General features: G+C 39.7%; 1 protein-coding gene and 2 long non-coding RNA genes across 3 annotated transcripts; 1 reads left to right on the forward strand and 2 right to left on the reverse strand.

Annotated features, from left to right (window-relative positions):
* Positions 1–6,613: 6,613 nt before the first annotated feature.
* LOC130137103 (uncharacterized) lies at positions 6,614–8,390 on the forward strand. The gene is made up of 2 exons (XR_008815752.1): positions 6,614–7,409; positions 7,700–8,390. It is a non-coding gene; the product is annotated as an uncharacterized LOC130137103 (long non-coding RNA).
* Positions 8,391–9,207: 817 nt separating this feature from the next.
* LOC130137104 (uncharacterized) lies at positions 9,208–10,095 on the reverse strand. The gene is made up of 2 exons (XR_008815753.1): positions 9,634–10,095; positions 9,208–9,524 (listed from the first exon to the last, which is right to left on the reverse strand). It is a non-coding gene; the product is annotated as an uncharacterized LOC130137104 (long non-coding RNA).
* A 6,638-nt stretch (positions 10,096–16,733) lies between these two features.
* LOC115693102 (uncharacterized) lies at positions 16,734–17,990 on the reverse strand. Its single transcript, XM_030620073.2, has one exon. The coding sequence runs from the start codon at positions 17,988–17,990 to the stop codon at positions 16,734–16,736; it is 1,257 nt and encodes a 418-aa protein (XP_030475933.2).
* Between the last annotated feature and the right edge of the window lie 414 nt (positions 17,991–18,404).

Here is an 18,404-nt window from a genome sequence, read left to right on the forward strand (position 1 = left end):
AATGGCAGCCTAGCTACTTCAAAAAAAAAAAAACCTAGATTAAAATAAGATCGTTTATTGATGCAACTTAGATAAGATTCCAAAACAATTAGGTATACTTTTACGCCGTACATAGATGAATCTGATTTCGTTACGCTTCATTCAGATATCCGTCGATTATGTTCATTTTCCCGTGTTTATCATATTGCCCTATTGTATGCTCACGCACAAGATATTATCGAGTGTTTATCAATTAAATCAAACTCATCCGGTAATGCCACTCGTCTTGTAGTCACATTACATCACAAATGTAGCAAAAAATCACGTTAACATGACATGGATAATTAGTCGGGATGAGAGAGGCGTATCGGGTCTCAGTCATCATGGATTTAGTAGCATTTCAGGCAATTCGACTCAACCAATCTCTACTAGTACGCTTAATTCGCCGAACGCCCTCCTTACATCGGATAGAGCTCGATTCACGAGACGACTGAGATAATCTTTCGGCTGGAATTCAGACGCAAATTACTAGGGACATGAACGCTCGTGCCGGGTTCCTCCTACCAACCCACATGCCGGATATTCCATCTACAATGACGGCATCTACAGCTCTATATGAATATTTATTGAAAGGATTAAGCAAGTTTGCTTCATCTCTAGGTGTCTTGATCTTGAATTGCTGAAAACACAACATATATAAATATGCACGCACGGTGCCTTGAGCCGTGCACTAACCGACTCCATTATTCTTTAATCTCAAAGATCAACCCTTGATTTTGGCACAATTTAGCTCTGACATTTACTCTAATCAAGGGCCCTATACCCAAGAATGCCAGCTGTTAAATAATTTTGGGCAAAACTATCTTTCGACTCATAGAAACCCTGAAAGGGGTACCGTTCGAACACATTTGCCCCCGTTACGCCTCCGTCTAGATTGGCAGTTAAACATCTTACATGTTATCCGACATGGACTATTAGCAAGTCAAGATCTTTTTCTTTTTCGAAATGATTTTGCTTTAGTTCACTTATTGAAAAGGAAACTATGTGGTCGTTTTTTTCCGAGCAAAACCGTTTCTTTCGGATATTGCACCCCTTAAATTTAGATCGAGATGATTGTGAATCGACCATTTTTTTGCACTTTGGATCTAAGTAAGTTAAGCTGAATTGTTCATCTTAACAATTTCATCACTGTCCTAATATTCATATTCACTGCCACAAAACCGAAAGAAAAACAAAGAAGAAGAAGAATGAAAGAAGGCAATGACTGTCTGGCCCAAAAGATGCACAAAAGGAAAGAGCCACAACTGAAATGAAGTGGGCTAAAATGAGAAGGATGCAATGGGAAATGAGAACTTGTTGCCCATGAATAAGCCAATTTGACTCAGCTTCAATTGATCCTGATTGACTCTGGGCCTTCGAAATACGCAAGTCTTTTTTGGTGATCATGTCTAATCTCTGAGGAGGCCCAAGAGATTGACTATTGACATGCTTGAGACTTTGAGTCAAATCCAGCTCAATCCGTTTCATGATTATAAAATTCATCATTTGTGGACTTGGGTAGACAAGTAATTTCACTGGGATAATCAATTCTAGATTTTGTGTACGGATTTGTCCTAAACCAATTGTACGGACTTCGATAGAAAATATAATTATTGTCGAAAAGCCGAAGAAAACGATCCTTTTCCACTTTTTTGGATTAGAGTTTATCGAAGTGATATTGTTTTCTCTTTCATATTCGTGTCATTTTCTGATGAATGGTTCAAAGAGTGATTCTCGTGATAACTATACATGCTTATGAGCTTATGTGGAAAATTTATCTGTTAAACCCAATCTTTTCGAAGATTTTTTCTGTTAACATCATTGAATTGTTCATATTCTTTGAATGCATAATGATATCATATACATTGCATTACATTATCAAGTAGAAAAACAATGTGTTTCCCTCCTTACAACAAAAGGTACTGTTTATTAAGCTTGCTTTAGTAATTAGTCTAAAGCAAGGTTGTCAAAACAGAACTCCGTTTGTTTTGCGGAAAATGAATGATTTGGAAAACAACTTCCTAAAAACGATCTTTTGTATCATTTACAAAAATGAAATAGCAAAGAATATTTTCTTTGTCCACGAAAATATTTAGACATACATTGTTATCGATAATGAAAACATTTTCCATTGAGTAATTATTTCAAACAATATAAGCAATCATTTTTAGGAAAATATTTTTCAAATTATTTATTTTCCGCAAAACAAATAGAGCCTTCATCTAGGATCGCCAAGAGTTTCATGAAATTAAGTGGTCATTAAATTTTACTTATTTGTTTGAGTTAGTAACATAGCAATGTACCCATTCCAAGAAGGATTATTGGTAATACAGTATCACATAATATCGTTAAGTATCTGGGCTACAATTCACAGTATGAACACTGCTAGCCATAAGGGTATTCAGATCATTTTAAAACAAAAAGGAAGATGAAAGGTGTTGCTAATCATTATATAAGGAAAGATTTAGTTTTCGAAACACGTACTACAGGGAAAATAACTCAAACCCTAATCTCTCCTTATTTGATAAATTACTAGTGTCGTACGCTAATTTCTTGACAAAACCCGTTTCGCAATTTGTAACATTGAAGCCTCTCAAACGTTTAATTGATATTGACATTAGGGACACAGAGAGTTAAAACTCTTTGGGTTGTCCTTGGTGGTTCAGGGAATGATTTTCAAGATAACAGAACTTGGTTCTTATAGTTCATGCGCAGGCGAATAGACATGTAGAAAACAAGTTAATTTGAATGATCCAGTTACCATCCAATTCATTTAAATGCAGGAGTGATCTGAAAGAGGGGATTAACATGCGTGAATACCAAAATGAATCAAGAAGTGATACTATATATTTGGAAAGAAGTCATTTTTCTGAAGGTTTCTTATATTATCCATTTCCTTCCATGTAGGATTGAAAGTCTCTAGCCCTGGGGATGTGGTTCTGCCAAATGCCATCATCAAGCTTTTCAATATGACAAGTCGAAAGGGATACATCAAACATCTACACTTACCTTTCGGCGCTCGCTTATAATATCGCCATGATTGCCTATAGTAACAGCAGTATCCCAGCACTACAAAAAAACTGATTTTTTCCGACCAAATTTCCAACGAAAAATTCTGGAAAATTCGTTGGAAAACGAATTTCCAACGAATTTTCCAACGAAAAAAAATTCGTTGGTAATATGTCGTTGGAAAATTTTCCGACGAAAAATTTTAATTTTCGTTGGAAATTTCGTTGGAAAATTCGTGACTAAATTCGTTGGAAACGAATTTTTTTTTCCGACGAATTTTTTTCGTTGGAAATTACAAATTTTTTTTGATCGAAAAATCGTGGAAAGTTTTTTTCCATCAAATTTTTTTTTGGCCGAAAAATGGCCCTCGCCGGCGGCGAGGCGCCTCGTCGCCGGCGAGGCCGAGCTCGCCCGGATCCGGGCGAGCTCGAGCTCCGTCGCCGGCGAGGCCGAGCTCGCCCAGATGCAGGCGAGCTCAGCTCGCCGGCCATGGCGAGCTCGGCCCTCGCCATGGCCGGCGAGGCCGCGGACCGCGCGCGGCGGTTCCAAGCGGCTCACACGGCCGAGAAAGGAAAGAGAGATCGAGGTCGGTTGGACGGTGGCGGTGAGGCGGGATGGGTGGCGGCCTCGCCGGCCATGGCGAGGCCGAGCTCGCCATGGCCGCCGAGCTCGAGCTCGCCCGGATCCGGGTGAGCTCGGCCTCGGCAGCGACGAGCTCGAGCTCGCCCGGATCCGGGCGAGCTCGGCCTCGCCGGCGATGAGGCGTCGGGCGTCGGGGGCGGCCCATGGTGGCGTCGGGAGCGCCGAGCCGCCGCGGTGAGGGGCCCTGGATGGCCGCAGCGACGCCTTCGGGGGACGGAGCCGGCGTCGCGGATGACCGGATGCCGATCTTGGTGTCCATGGCACCGGAGCCGAGTCGGAGGAGGAGGGGGGGTGGCGGGGAGGGCGGCGGGGAGAAGGTGGAAGGCGAAGGAGAGACCAGAGAGAGAGAGGAGGAAACAGGGAGCGAGTCAAGCGTCGAATGGACCTCGGTAGGAGTTGAGGGAGAGAGGGACTCGGAGAAGGGAGGCTTGGGGGGAAGGAGATGAAGGAGACGGCCATGGCGGAGCAGAGGGAGCGAGAGAGAGAGACACTAAAATAATTGCCCGGAAAATTAAAATTCGTTGGAAAATTCGTTGAAAATTTCCAACGAAAAAAATTCCAACGAAAAAAATTCGTTGGAAATTTCCAACAATTTTCCAACGAAAATTGTATAAACTGAAATAATTGCTCGGAAAATTGAAATTCGTTGGAAAATTCGTTGGAAATTTCCAACGAATTTTCCAACGAATTTTAAAAATGCCGAACGGTACCGGTTTTTTTTGTAATTCGTTGGAAATTTCCAACAAATTTTTTTTCGTTGGAAATTTCCAACGAATTTTCCAACGAAAATTGTATACAATGAAATAATTGCCCAAAAATTGAAATTTCCAACGAATTTTCCAAAGAATTTTAAAAATGCCGAACGGTATCGGTTTTTTTGTAATTCGTTGGAAAATTCGTTGGAAATTTCCAACGAATTTTCCAACGAAAATTGCACAAACTGAAATAATTGCCCGGAAAATTGAAATTCGTTGGAAAATTCGTTGGAATTTTCCAACAAATTTTCCAACGAATATAAAAATGCCGAACGATCGGGTTTTTGTAATTCGTTGGAAAATTCGTTGGAAATTTCCAACGGAAAAAATTCGTTGGAAATTTACAACGAATTTTCCAACGAATTTTGTTTCGTTGGAAATTTCCAACTAATTTTCCAATGAAAATTTTTTCGTTGGAAATTTCCAACGAATTTTGCGACGAAATATAGTTCGTTGGAAATTTCCAACGAATTTTACGACGAAAAATTTTTTGTTGGAAATTTCCAACGAATTTTACTTTTCGTTGGAAAATTTGTCGCAAATTTGCAACGAAAATTTTTTCGTCGCAAATTTTCGTGGCAAAAATCCAGTTTTTTTGTAGTGCAGATAGTCTCCCCATGATTTATATCCCTATCAAGGATAGGATTAACAATGACCACGTCGTATTTTTTTGCTACATCCTGAAGAAACCTTGTTGAGTAGCTGAACTTCAGTCGTTCAAGTCTGAAAAGGACAAACCAAAAACGTATAGCTCAAGGCAAATGGCATCATCCGTGCTTCCTAGATTAAGATTATTTAGTTCAGTAGCCGAACTTCAGTCGGTCAGGTCCAATTGGAGAAACCAAAAATGCATAGCTCAAGCTTCATGGCGTGACTAACCTGCAAGCATAATATGTTCACTCCTGAAGAACCTGCAGCATCTATCGTTAGTTTTTACTTTATGATCCAGAAGGGGAGCAATTGTGACGAGAACTATAGAGTTTCAAATAAGCCCAAACCTGACAATGCACGGTTCCTTAATAACTCCTTGTCTGCCGTAATGCAAAATGCCTGAAAGAAAATCAGAATAGATTGATCGAAAAGATTCCACAAAACTGGTCAGAATGTATACAAGTTAAAGGATCCTGCCAAGAAACGCAGGAAGCAAAGCAAGGGTTTTCCAGCAAAGAATATGTAAGAGTGCTTCTCGGCTTCCATGATAGTAAGTTCAATCAACTAGAATAATTTGACTATCTCAAACTTTGCTTGCTTCTCCATTCCGTTGGTTCACCAACTCCAAAGAATAATCCCAGCATGGTACAAGACTATATAAATAAGATCTTCTCCCAACTTCCATCTCATGGAAAAACTCAGAACCAAGTATCCATTGCTAATACAGATTTCAGAAGAGACTCATTTCCAGGACTATGCTCCTCAAGACCTCCCTAATGACAAGTTCCCAGTATTGCCAAGGGACATCCTAACCAGACATCTGCAATTCTTTGCTTTTAAACATATATTTCCCCAGTTAGGACAATATAAATGTATCCCAGTGATATGATTTTCTATGGTCCCTACTCCTTTATCTATCACTGACGTGAAAGGCTACTGAGTTATAAAGAGAAAACTCCCTATGCCCCTTCGCAAAGAAACGCTACTGAGTTATAAAGAGAAAACTCCCTATGCCCCTTCGCAAAGAAACGAGGAGGCACACATTGGAAGATCTTTGCTCATGTTCCTCCGAGAACTGCCAAACATTTGTTCGCCAGTTAGTCAAATAAGGATCCGAAATGCCCAATTAGTCTCAAGTAAGAACTGAGTTCGCCAGTTAGTCAAATGCTTACCGGCGTGACTTTTTCGGCAACCGAAACAAGGGTATTTGTCAAAAAAATTTGAATAAAATGAAAAAATCCCTAATTTTGTGAATGAAGGTTGAGAGCTGAACGTAGTGCTGCCTGAGCGAGGACCGCTGGCACCGGCGGCGGCGGGGACGGCTTGCGACCGGCGGCGGCGTACGACCAATGGCGGCGGCGTGCAAAGGGTGAGGGATTTTGAACAAACTAAAAGGAAAACCTCATCCTACGATTCGCACAACCTTCGCTCCCAATTCAACAATAAAATGAACGAAGGGATTCTTAAAGTGTTGCCCGAGCGAGGGCCGGTGGGTGCTGGCGGCGTGCGACTGGGCGGCGGCGTGCTGGGCAGCGGCGTGCAACTGGGAAGCGGCGTGCGACCGGGAAGAAAGCTCAGACACTGTTCCAACCATGGCCGATTCGAGCCATTTCTCAAGGTCTTTGCTTCAAACCCTCCTCTTACAAAAAAATCTGAGCCATTTCTCAAGGTATCTGGAATTAATTGGTACTCCATTAATCAAATTCGTCATTTCCTCCACCAATTCTTGCAACTCCTTTTAAATTGACTCTGACTCATTCGGCTAAATTTCTCTCTCTCTGTTGGCCTTTTTTAGACTCGCACTTATCGGTGGAGCTTTGTTCTGAATGATTCTTGAAAAGATCTCTTTTCATGTCTTGGATATGATTTACAAGCTCATAATATCGTGCAATGCTTGTGGGATCTTCGTTTCTTCGGCTATGGTTGTGATTGAGCTCGCAAAGATGGGCCATCGAAGTGCGTGTTATTACATCCATCGTTTGTCTCCCTCTGTGGATGACATCAAGGGTATGGTAATCTTCATTTTTGGTATTTTATTAATCTCTTGGTTTGTATATTTTCAATGCCGAGAATATCTTAAAGTTGCTATGGGAACCTATCTGTGCACATTTTCCTTGTTATGCAATTGAATATATTGCATATAGCTGTGTTGAGAAGATTTATTATGTTGGGATGTTTGGGATGTTTCTCTTTTCCATCAAACAAGTCAGTCTACATGGGGTCCTGTTTCTCTTTTTTGGCATGATAAGGGACATGAGGATGCAAAGCGAATAGTTGAAGCTGTGAAAGGTAAAGGTGCATCTGCAATTGGGGCTGCTGGTTTTTGTTGGGGAGGTGAGTAGCTTTGTTCTGAACGATTCTTTGAAAGATCACTTTTCAATGCCAATAATATCTTAAAGTGGTTGCAGGAACCTACCTGTGCATATTTTCATTGTTGTGCATTTGAATTATATTGCATATGGCTTGCATAACAAATAAAAGTACGTCCTGATGGCTTGGAAAGTTGGAACATACAACTATACATATATGATTCTCTGCTCTTTGTAACCTCTGTGAAATAAACATTTGCACAGCCCACAAGATACTAAAGTTGCAATGCTTTATTTACCTCGACGCATTTCCAGGACAACTATTGCAAGATCTGATGAGCCTACGTTAACAAGGCATCACTATAACTTGTCAGCTTCGTCGGTTTTGCACCTTAAGACTCCAATGGCCATATTAGGAGCTGAGATAGACCGTATAGAACTCCTGAAGCAGTTTGAAGAGATTCTAACTACCAAATCCGAGGTGAGATTGAGATGATTCACCTATGGTTCTCGAATTCATGCACTTCTATTTACTTCCCAATTGGGAAGTTTGATTTATGCGATCCTCTTGGAGAGTTTGCTTTGCCACATGGTAGTAGAGATTATGTATGAATATAAGACTGTTTCACATGTTGATGCTGGAGTGAAGATATTTCCAAAAGTTTCCTATTGGTGGACTGTTAAGTACGATGTTGCTGATGAAGAAGCGGTGAAGTGAGCCGAGGAGGCATATTTGGATATGCTAGAGTGATTTGCGAAGTTTTTCAAGTGAGGGAAGTGTCTGGCATGTGACAACTTCTTATGTAATAAAGTCGATGCTGTTTACTTTCTACATTCTGTGATTCCAAGAAAATGAAGAAAGCTTGTGGGGATTGTGTTTTCTGTTTCTGCATCTCAACTCGAGTTCTACCATAAAGAGTAGACGAAATAGAATCTCTCCCCATCAATGCTTGTATTCTATTTATAATGGTTTGGTAATGCTTGAGTAGGACTTAGGATGAACTTACACCGAGTTTTTTCGCGTTCTGCTTCCATGTGAAAGGATGAATTCACGCATAGCTCACTGTTTTAGTCAAGAACTATATTTACAATGCATTATGACCCTCAAGGCCTCTTCATTTAGCATTCTTACTCCAAAACTTTAAAAACTTTTGTTTTTTTTTATGTGGGTGCAAATTCAGCTTTGCTTGTCTTGTAGTCCATTTACTTGCAACCGCACATTCAGAAGATTTATATCACTAGATTCAAAAAATTATACACCAAGGTTTGTCATGTTAGCGGAACAATGAGTTGGCAAAGAAAAGTCAGCATCTTGCACTAATCCTAAGTTCAACGTTGGAAGTTGCTATCCACTAAGGAACACTCCCGAAAGAGGATCAAAGTAAAGGGACACAAAAGTTATGTTTTTCACATTCATAACAAGCAAAAGAAAAAACGGTGAAGAGCTTCGATGGATTGCATGACATTGAAAGAATCATGGAGGAGCAAGCAAGTTGCGGTGGATAGGGGTGTCAATGGGTTGGGTCGAGTTGGGCTTTCCTTATACCCAACCTGACCCGAAACCTACAGGGTCATGCTTGACCTGCCTAGACCCACCTGAGACCCTATGCACCGTACACCCCAAGGCCCGGGCCGGGATGGGCCGAGTTTCGAATTTTTATTTTTATTTTTTTTGCGTAGATAGAATGGAATTGTGAACCCGCCGCAAATATAGAACCGAATCATCAGATGACTAACCAGGTTAGGTTGGTTCTGTTCTCTTGTTTTTTCTTTTCATATGCACAAGACGGAAAAATGATAATAAAGACAATTTCCAACACTACGCCAGAATCTCTTTTCTTCCCACTCTCACTGCGTGATTACCATCGCAGAACAAGTTTTGTAGTACAAAGTAACTAAAAAAAAAAGAAAAAAACTAAAACAATACCATCGCAGAACAAGTTCTGTAGTACAAAGTAACTAAAAAAAAAAAGAAACTAAAACACATTAACGAACAGCAATGACTGGAATTTTTTCACTCCTAAGCAAGACTGGCTTGCTTCCAATTACTAATACATCATCATGGGTCGACATTCCAAAGACAAAGCTAGTGCAAAAGGGTTGGACTCATAATTTCTTTTCCCCGTCGACACAGTGTCGCCTGAAAGTGGATAGACGTAGCGTATTAGTATGACACAGGCTTGATCAATTCAAAGCGTGAGAGACAATTCTCATTATACAGAGAGAGAAATTGTTGAAAAATCACTTACCACTAACGAGAAGTCAAGGACAATGCTCATTAATCATAAGACAAAATGGAAGCACTGAATCTGAAAAGAACAATATCATGTAAATGCTACTGAGAAATTTCATCCTAAAAGGTAGCATTATGTTAAGCAAATTTAACTTGTTATCATCAGGAATTGAAGGCACCACATGAGAGTAACACATAATATGGAAAATTTCAAAAGCAGCATCACAAATTTAATTTCTTTGATTGGAAGATAAGGCTGGGTTACTAACAACACCCAGCACATTCTGGAATCCAAAATTTCCTCGAAAAGAAAAATAGAACGAACACAACAAAGCAAATAGGAACAGCATTGGAGGAAATCTGGTAATGTATTTAATTATATTACCACTTGTGCAAGTAGATGGCCAAACAGAAACCCAAAGTTCACTTCATCGACATATAAATATGCAGACAAAATACTAACAGAACAGCGACATGGATCATAAAGCTTTCAGAGCATGAGTCTTCCCCTCACCGTGGTCATCAATAGAAGGAAATAACAATAAGCAATTTCTTAGCATACAGATATTGAGCATACTATCATTAATAGATAAAGCACAGCCAGTCAAAGACCTCTCGGCAAAGATCTAAAGCAAGCTGAGCTCTAGTTGCTGCCTCCCAAACAATGGCTTATAAAGACAACTAGTAACACTTTACGTGCACATGTATTGTTCATATGGTAAATTAAAACAACGAGGACATTAAAACTGACAAGTTACCTAAAATGGCAATCTCCAACTTCATCAATCATCTAGAGAAATTGATATTGAGTTTGGCTCCATGGTTGTAGTTAACAACTCTACATTAAATTCACGATGAAAATGAGGATTAACGTATCCATTGAAACATAAAAGGGTGTTAATATTCTACAACCATATTTTTTCACCTGACTCAAAGTCTAAGTCCTCTTCAATCGAACGTGAAAGTGGCGCGGATCGTAACCAATCTTGAGCACATATAAGAGCCTCCACCATGTTTGGGGTTAAAGAACTACGAAACACATCAAGCACACGACCTCTTGTGTTAAATGCAGCCTCTAATGCTACAGTTGAGACGGGCACGACCAAAATATCTCGAGCAATGAAAGAAAGGATAATATATCTTGAAGAATTATTTTCCACCAACTTAAGATATCAAACTCAACGCTATAACGTTCACATCCTTCCTCCAAATACTTGTCCAATTCAGATTTTTCTTCCAAATATTGTTGTCTGGTTTCGCTACGATACATTGCATTCATAATATTAGCACCAACCATCGGAGACTTTGACACGTTAATCATCCTTGTGCTCTTTAGCCTCAAGTTGCTTTGGGGGCATACACCAGTGCGGTATTGCTCGAACAAAGACGTCAGAGATGTTATTACTTTATCTTGTAAAGTTTCCGCTTGCTTGCTTTCATAAACACGATTAATCATCCACTTCACATATTCCCACTTATGCCGCGGGTCAAGTATGCAAGCAATGAACAAAGTAAGATTGATACTGTTCACATTGCCAAAATACTTATTGAATTTGATCCTCATTCTCTTAGCCATTTTCTGTAAAGTTGGGTCCTCATTTTCACAACATCTGTCAATCATGATATAAATCCCATACACATCCTTCGCCATATCATTACTAGTGACATAAGAAGAACCCGAAACTTTTAAAGTAGTATCAAAGAACAACTTCAGAAAAGGAAGAAAGTGACGGGCATACTCCCAATCATCATTAGTGGGCAATCCTTTCACCTTGAAAAGGTCTTCAACAAATTTGCCATCTTGAAATTCCAATGAGCTAAAAGCTGTTTGAAACTTCAAAGCTGCTTCCAACATTATATATGTCGAGTTCCAACGAGTCTCGACATCCAAACATACAAGACTCTTGGACTCAATTTTCTCTAGCTCAATACAACCTTTAAACCGTCTCTACCTCGCAGGAGAAGACCTCACATAACATACGGCCGAACGTATTCTAACAATCGAATCATTTATGTCTTTCAACCCCTCTATCACAATCAAACTCAATATATGAGCACAACACCTCATGTGGAGCAACTCACCTCTCAATACTAGAGAATTCCGAGAGTTAAGTCTCTTCTTCAAATATTAAATTCCCAAGTCATTTGAGCTAGCATTATCTACGGTGATAGAAAAAATGCTTTGAATCCCTCAATCAATCAAGCATTTCTCAACCGTTTTTCCTATTATCTCGGCAAAATGACCTGGGATTTGACAATAATTTAATATTTTCTTATGCAACTTCCAATCGGCATCAACAAAATGAGCAGTGAGACACATATAGCTCAAATTTTGACAAGAAGTCCATGTGTCTTTTGTAAGACACACTCTTTGACATGTCTCCAAGAAATATTTCTTCAACTTGCTTCTTTCATCCGTGTATAAATCATAACATTTGCGCCTCAAAGTGTTGAGCGACGGGATTAAGAAATTTGGCTGGATTTTATTCACAAATCACCGAAATCCCTCATAGTCTACCAACTTAAAAGGCAATTCATCAAGAATAAACACGATCGCTAACTCTTTTTCACTATCATCTTGGTCAAATTTCCAAGGACCCGAGTCACTTTTTTGCCTTTTCTCAACATTTGCATATTGGAATTCCTTACATCTAGCTAAATGACGATGCATCGAACTGGTCCCTTGACCACTAGCACAACCAATACAGGCCCCACAGTATATACATTCAGCCTTTTCTTCATCAAGAATATGTTTAAAGTGTTCCCATACCGAAGATCTCGTCCTTCTTTGTGTGACACTAGAAGCACTTATCTCAGACATTTAGCAATCCTTCTATCTATGACACTTAGAACCTAGAAAGTATTACTATAATTAGAAATGTAGTCCTCAACATACTCTTGACAAATAAAAATGGTGTAGTAATGCCTTCTACAGTTCATTTATTTGCCAATATATTTACCAACTAGGTTCGAGAGCAGATAAACCATGCAAATCTAAAAAATCTGAAGTAAGAAAGTCTTAGGTAAACCATCATCATAGAACTTTCTGTTGTTAATTGAACAAAAAAACTGACCAGATTTTGGTGGAAAAAGATTAAATGTTCTATTATTCCAGGTCACTAAGTTGCTGATCGATGTTGAAAATCCCTAGCAAACCCTTAATACGGCCCAGTGCAATGGGGTACAACCTAACAACACACAATACAAAAAAAGTACCACATTAGAAACAATGACTACTCCCATTCTTAGCATTAAAAACTTGATTTGATCGAATAAAGTGCAAAACCTAATACAACATGCCAAAATCACAACATCTTCTAAGATTATCCAACAGAAGTGCTCATGGGTTTTATACATAGATCTGAGCTACTGATAAACCATCTCATCATGAGGACCAACAAAATAGAAGTAAGATAGCAGCTAAGAAATCTCAACAAGTTCATATATCATTTTAAAAACATTGGGTTACAAGCTAATTCTAGAGTCTTACATTTGCTGAAGGAACCAAACTAAATAATATCTTCCGCAAATCGGACAACAGAAGACCTACCTGTAATTCACAATTAGTAAGCCGAATCCAAGTGAAGACAGAAAAGCCTCAGACTTTGAAAAACTTGAAGTGGAGACACAATGTGGCCCACCATGAAGGATCATGATTAATGGATCAGGCACGTCGTTTTTCAATTTTGATGATACAAAAATTGCCTCAAAGTGGTTTGTAGCACCTGTAATATATCAAGTACACGGACCATGAAAAGCAGTATTTTATTATAGTCTTAAGATGAGATCTTAGACATCTGAAATGGGAATGAAAAAGCTACTGGTTATCACATTTAAAGAACTCATTTGGCCTCTGGCATGCTATACCAAAGGAACAAGTTAAATCGAAGTATGAGATATGAATTAACTAAGTTCTATTAAGATTTTTCACTTCTTCTGACACACAATTCAACTCGAGATACTACTATAGAAAAGTCAGTTTCCCCATCCAGTAGCCTTTCTGATCCCCAAGGCCCCCAGGTACTATATCTAGAGTTCCCTAAGTCCATCTCGAAAAAGATACTAACTCATCTTGCAAGTTGCTCAACTGATTTCTTACTCTTTCCTTTTAATTCTAGCTCTTTCTGTGCATATGATCAACATATCATCCAAGCCTTCGTTCGACTATAAGAAATTAGTTAGCATTATGACCGGGAATCCCCGGCCAAATCCTTCGCCAGCCACACAATCGACCTCTGCACGATGTCTGAGCCCAGCGCCTCCCAGCTCCGGACTCTGTCGCACCCGGATCCGGTCCTCAGCGCGCATACAGTTCCATATACACGAAAGCATCGGTGAATCAACTTTTTGCTAGAGAGCGAGTGGAAATCAATGGATAAGGAAAGGGACGGAAGAATTTATGACCAGGAAAAATCGGAACTCACCACCCCCAACGGGCATGTCAGAGGGGGGACGAGGAGGTCTTGGTTTCCTCAGATTCCCACAATACCGTGAAAAACCTCATCCAAGACGAAGCCAATTTCCACAATTCCAAGAAACGAACGGCGAAATTAGCAAATTTCAAGAAATTTTTCATGGAGCAAGAAGCACAGATGCGACAGCTTCACGGCGGAGAGAGATCGCTCACCTGCTTGTTTGGTTGCTGAGGCTTGCAGAAGAACCTTGAAGCTGTCGCGAAACGACAAAGGGAAGCGAACGGCGATGGAGGCGATCGGTTTCGTCGCCGATCGGAGAGAGATCTAGGGTTTTTTCTTCACGCTCTGCACAGTGCGTGTAGAGAGGGGAGAGAGAAGGGAAGAGAGACTGAGAGAGGGAGATGGGTCAGCCCATAGTGTCAATGGGTCGACCCAACCCTACCCCAACCCTAATGATACCCCAAATTTTAGGGCCGAGTCAGGCTAGCGCGGTCCAACCCGGGCCTGAGCGGGTTCTGTTGACACCCCTGGCGGTGGATATCCAAAAAATGTGCCTTCATTCCACAAAAAAATGTGCCTTCATGTAAGAGATTATAATAAGTAACGAACTGCTTTAATAAGGAGGCAAGACCCAATTGCTTACAAGTAATGTGGAAATTTCCAAACTGGACCGACTGATTATACCTTAAAATAAAACAGTTGGCCAATGACTCATGAACAAAGAGACCAGAAGAAAAAAGGAGACTTTAATGGTTCAACTTCATGAGGAATCTTCCTTTCATTGTGGTTGAAGTCAATATGTCTTATACAATACCAAAAGTACGTATATACGCATACATCTAGCAAGCATTCCTCCTCCACTAAGTGACTCAGTGGTAAACCTTCAAGTCCCTTCCTTTGCTCCGGAAAGATGAAAGTGAGAAACACAATCCTGGTGCTGTAAAATTTCAAATGGCATGGAAGTAAGTTACTCGAAAAAGAATATTGTTACGCAACAAGAAAACTAGCCTTCATGGAGCAAATCACTTGCACTAAAGTTACCACCCGGAAGAATGATCCTGTAAAAAACCTATAAATAAGCATGACATCTTTAGTGTCTTGTAGGCTGTGCAAATGTTTATTTCACCAAATAATCATATATGTATAGTCATACAAAGTGTTGTTCCAACTTTCCAAGCCATCAAGACATACTTTTTATCCGTTATGCAAGCCATATGCAATGTAATTCAAATGCATAACAATTAAAATGTGCACAGATAAGTTCCTGCAACTACTTTAAGATAGTATTGGCATTGAAAAGTTCCTGCAATACAGACAGTATTGGCACTACTTTAAGATAGTATTGGCAATATAATTCAAATGCATAACAAAGAATCATTCATAACAAAGCTACTCACCTCCCCTACAAAAACCAACAACCCCAATTGCAGATGCACCTTTACCTTTCACAGCTTCAACTATTCGCTTTGCACCTTCACATCCTTTATCATGCCAAAAAAGAGAAACATCCAAATTTTCTAAACACAGCAGACCTATACATTGAGATGCTTCCAAAATGGACTCATTTGGACTCATCCATGTCAACTAATAGTAAAAGAAAAAAGAATTTGTGTTCTTGGTCTTGCATATCTCAAAAAATTGCTCGTCTTCACATCCTCCTTTTTACCTACAGTTGAATCAAAAATAAATAATTAGTCAAAACAAAGTCAAGCACAAGAAGAATACTTTTATGACAAAGTCAAGCATAGATGGATACTTGCATCTTCTCTCTTCCCATAGATGATATTGAGCTTGAAATGTTGTTAAAAAATGACACAAGCAGTTCAACTGTCTCAGTTTGTGATGTTGGGGCTAAGGGAGTGCTTTCTACCGCATCTTGTGAGCATGAGGCGGATGTAGAAGTTGTTAGGGCTGATGATGTTGCTGCTATTGTCGTTGTTGATGCTACTGATTGATTCTTGCAATAATATCTGTTATGGCCTAACCCACCACATTTTCCACAAGTGATTGTGGTGTTCTGTCTCTTTAACTTTGTTCCCACGGGCTCTCGCACAGCTTTATTCTTCCTTGTCTTTAAATTGCTATCAGCAACTTCATTCATCAACTTTGTTCTTTGTTTCTTCTTTCTACCAATTTGCTTAGGCACATCTGGTGGGAGTAAATGCTCTCTAGCAGGCTATATGTTCTTAGAATCTACAGTATGCACAACATGGCTATAAGTTTGCTTGAATTTTTCCATACTAAAACACGTGTGAACCAATTTTTCAGGTTGTTCCCTCAGGTATACAAGAGCTGCCACATCATGACAACAAAGGATTCCACTAATGTCCCATATTCTATAGCTACAAGTTCTGTGTCTGATATTAACAATCCTCTTGTCTCCATATGGCCCACTCAATTCAAACTCATTCTCCCCATTCCATGTAGGAATCCATGATGCTGAATACTTTTTTTGAAGATCCAATATCTCTTGAATCTTAAGACAAATCATACCAGAATACTTAGCCAACCCATCCCTTTGCTTATGAATCCTCTCCATGAGTTACATTCTTATGGCTTCAAGCAATGTGATTATAGGCTTGTCCCTAGTGTCAATGATGCTCTTGTTGAAACTTTCACACAGGTTATTCAAGGAAGCGTCGCATTTCGAACTTGTCCTAAAGTGGGACTTGCTCCATTGCACCGGTGGCCTTTGGAACAATCAATCATAAGCTTTTCTATCAACTGCCTTAAGCTCTTCCATTGCCAAGTCAAAATCACATACCCTAGTGGCCATGGCAGCCTTCCAAACCAAAATTTTAAGTTCTAGTCCTTTGTGATGTAGCCTAAAGTTCTCGTAAAGATGCCTCAAGCAAAATCTATTTTCTGCTTCAGGCATTAGATTTGCTAGTGCTTGCACCAATCCTTTTTGCTTGTCACACAAAAAAGTCCAGTACTTTGAATTTGCAGGGTCTGTACTTCCCAAATCTTCGACAATCATACTAATAAACCATTGCCATGTCTTGTATGTTTCTTGTCCAACGATTGCCCATGCAAATGGATACATCTGATCATTTCCATCTATGCCAACAGCTGCTAGAAGAATGCCCTTGTAGCCAGATGACAAGTGGCAACCATCAAACCCCATAAAGCACCTACATCCTTCTAGAAAACCCCTCCTCAATGCATCCAGACATATGTAGACTCCTCTAAACTTGAATTGGTCTTGACATTGCTCACTCTTGATTACACAGGTGGATCCCGGATTGGAATCAAGAAGTGCTTGGCAATAACTTCTAAGCATCCAAAATTGCTCATCTTCATTCCCTGTAATCATACTCATTGCTATAGCCCTAACTCTATAGACCATTGTCTTGGACAGCTTCAAAACATTCTCTGACTCCATTGCTTTCTTCAGTGAAGCATCCGACCATGTTGGATTATTCCTCAACCTATCACAATACTTGTTTGCCAACCATTTAGAGCTTACTTGAGGAACATGTAGTGCTCTATTACATGTATGCACGGGGTTAAAGGTTTTAACTTGTAAAGTATGCTCCCTCTGCACTTTGGAAGCATATATGAGCCAATCACAACCGTTAGAACACACTGCTCTTAACTTCTTAGATGTATTCTTAGTGAACCTCACTCGTCTCCCATTTTTTATGGCGTGATTCCTAACTGCTTCTCTAAACTCTTTAGCATTGCTAAAGAACATCCCCAACTTGAAGACAAGATTCTCCATATCAACCTCAGCATTGAACTCAGGATGTGTATACTCAACTGGACTACTCATATTCATGAAATCTACATTATCAGATAATGTATCTACATACAAACTAGTCTCTCCAACCTCCATACCCCTCCCCATTGAACCTTCACCGTCAGTACATCGTACATTTCTTCTGTATAATTCATCAAGATCAGTAATGTCAAACCCATCTTCTTCAATCCCATCAACACACCTACTATCAGACATGGTATAGTTCACTTCTTCACACCCCTCGCCTGGTGCAAAATGGAAGCAAAAACAATCAATATGTTTCCAAATCCATATATAAATTAAACAGAATCATACCAACTTAAATCTATACACAAAGGAAACACAATTTGCAATCACAACATATTCAAAAGAACCTGTCCGTAGCGTACAAGTAGGGACAAAATAAAGCCTTATACAAAGTAATGTAAGGACGAAAATTGTTATCATTTGCAACATTTGGAAACAACTTTGATGGAAACTTTAAATGTGATAATGAAACCAGTCCATAAATTGAAAATTTTATTTGAGACTGGTCCATAATTTAGACCACGATTACAAATTGCTTAGAGTGGAATACTCGCAGTTAGCATTCCAAATTGAGCATGTCTACTCCGCATGAAGCAAACCCAA

Source organism: Syzygium oleosum, unplaced genomic scaffold, assembly GCF_021117445.2.
Source record: "Syzygium oleosum isolate NSW1041296 unplaced genomic scaffold, Sole_v2.1 Sole_v2.60, whole genome shotgun sequence".
Taxonomy (NCBI): Eukaryota; Viridiplantae; Streptophyta; class Magnoliopsida; order Myrtales; family Myrtaceae; genus Syzygium; species Syzygium oleosum.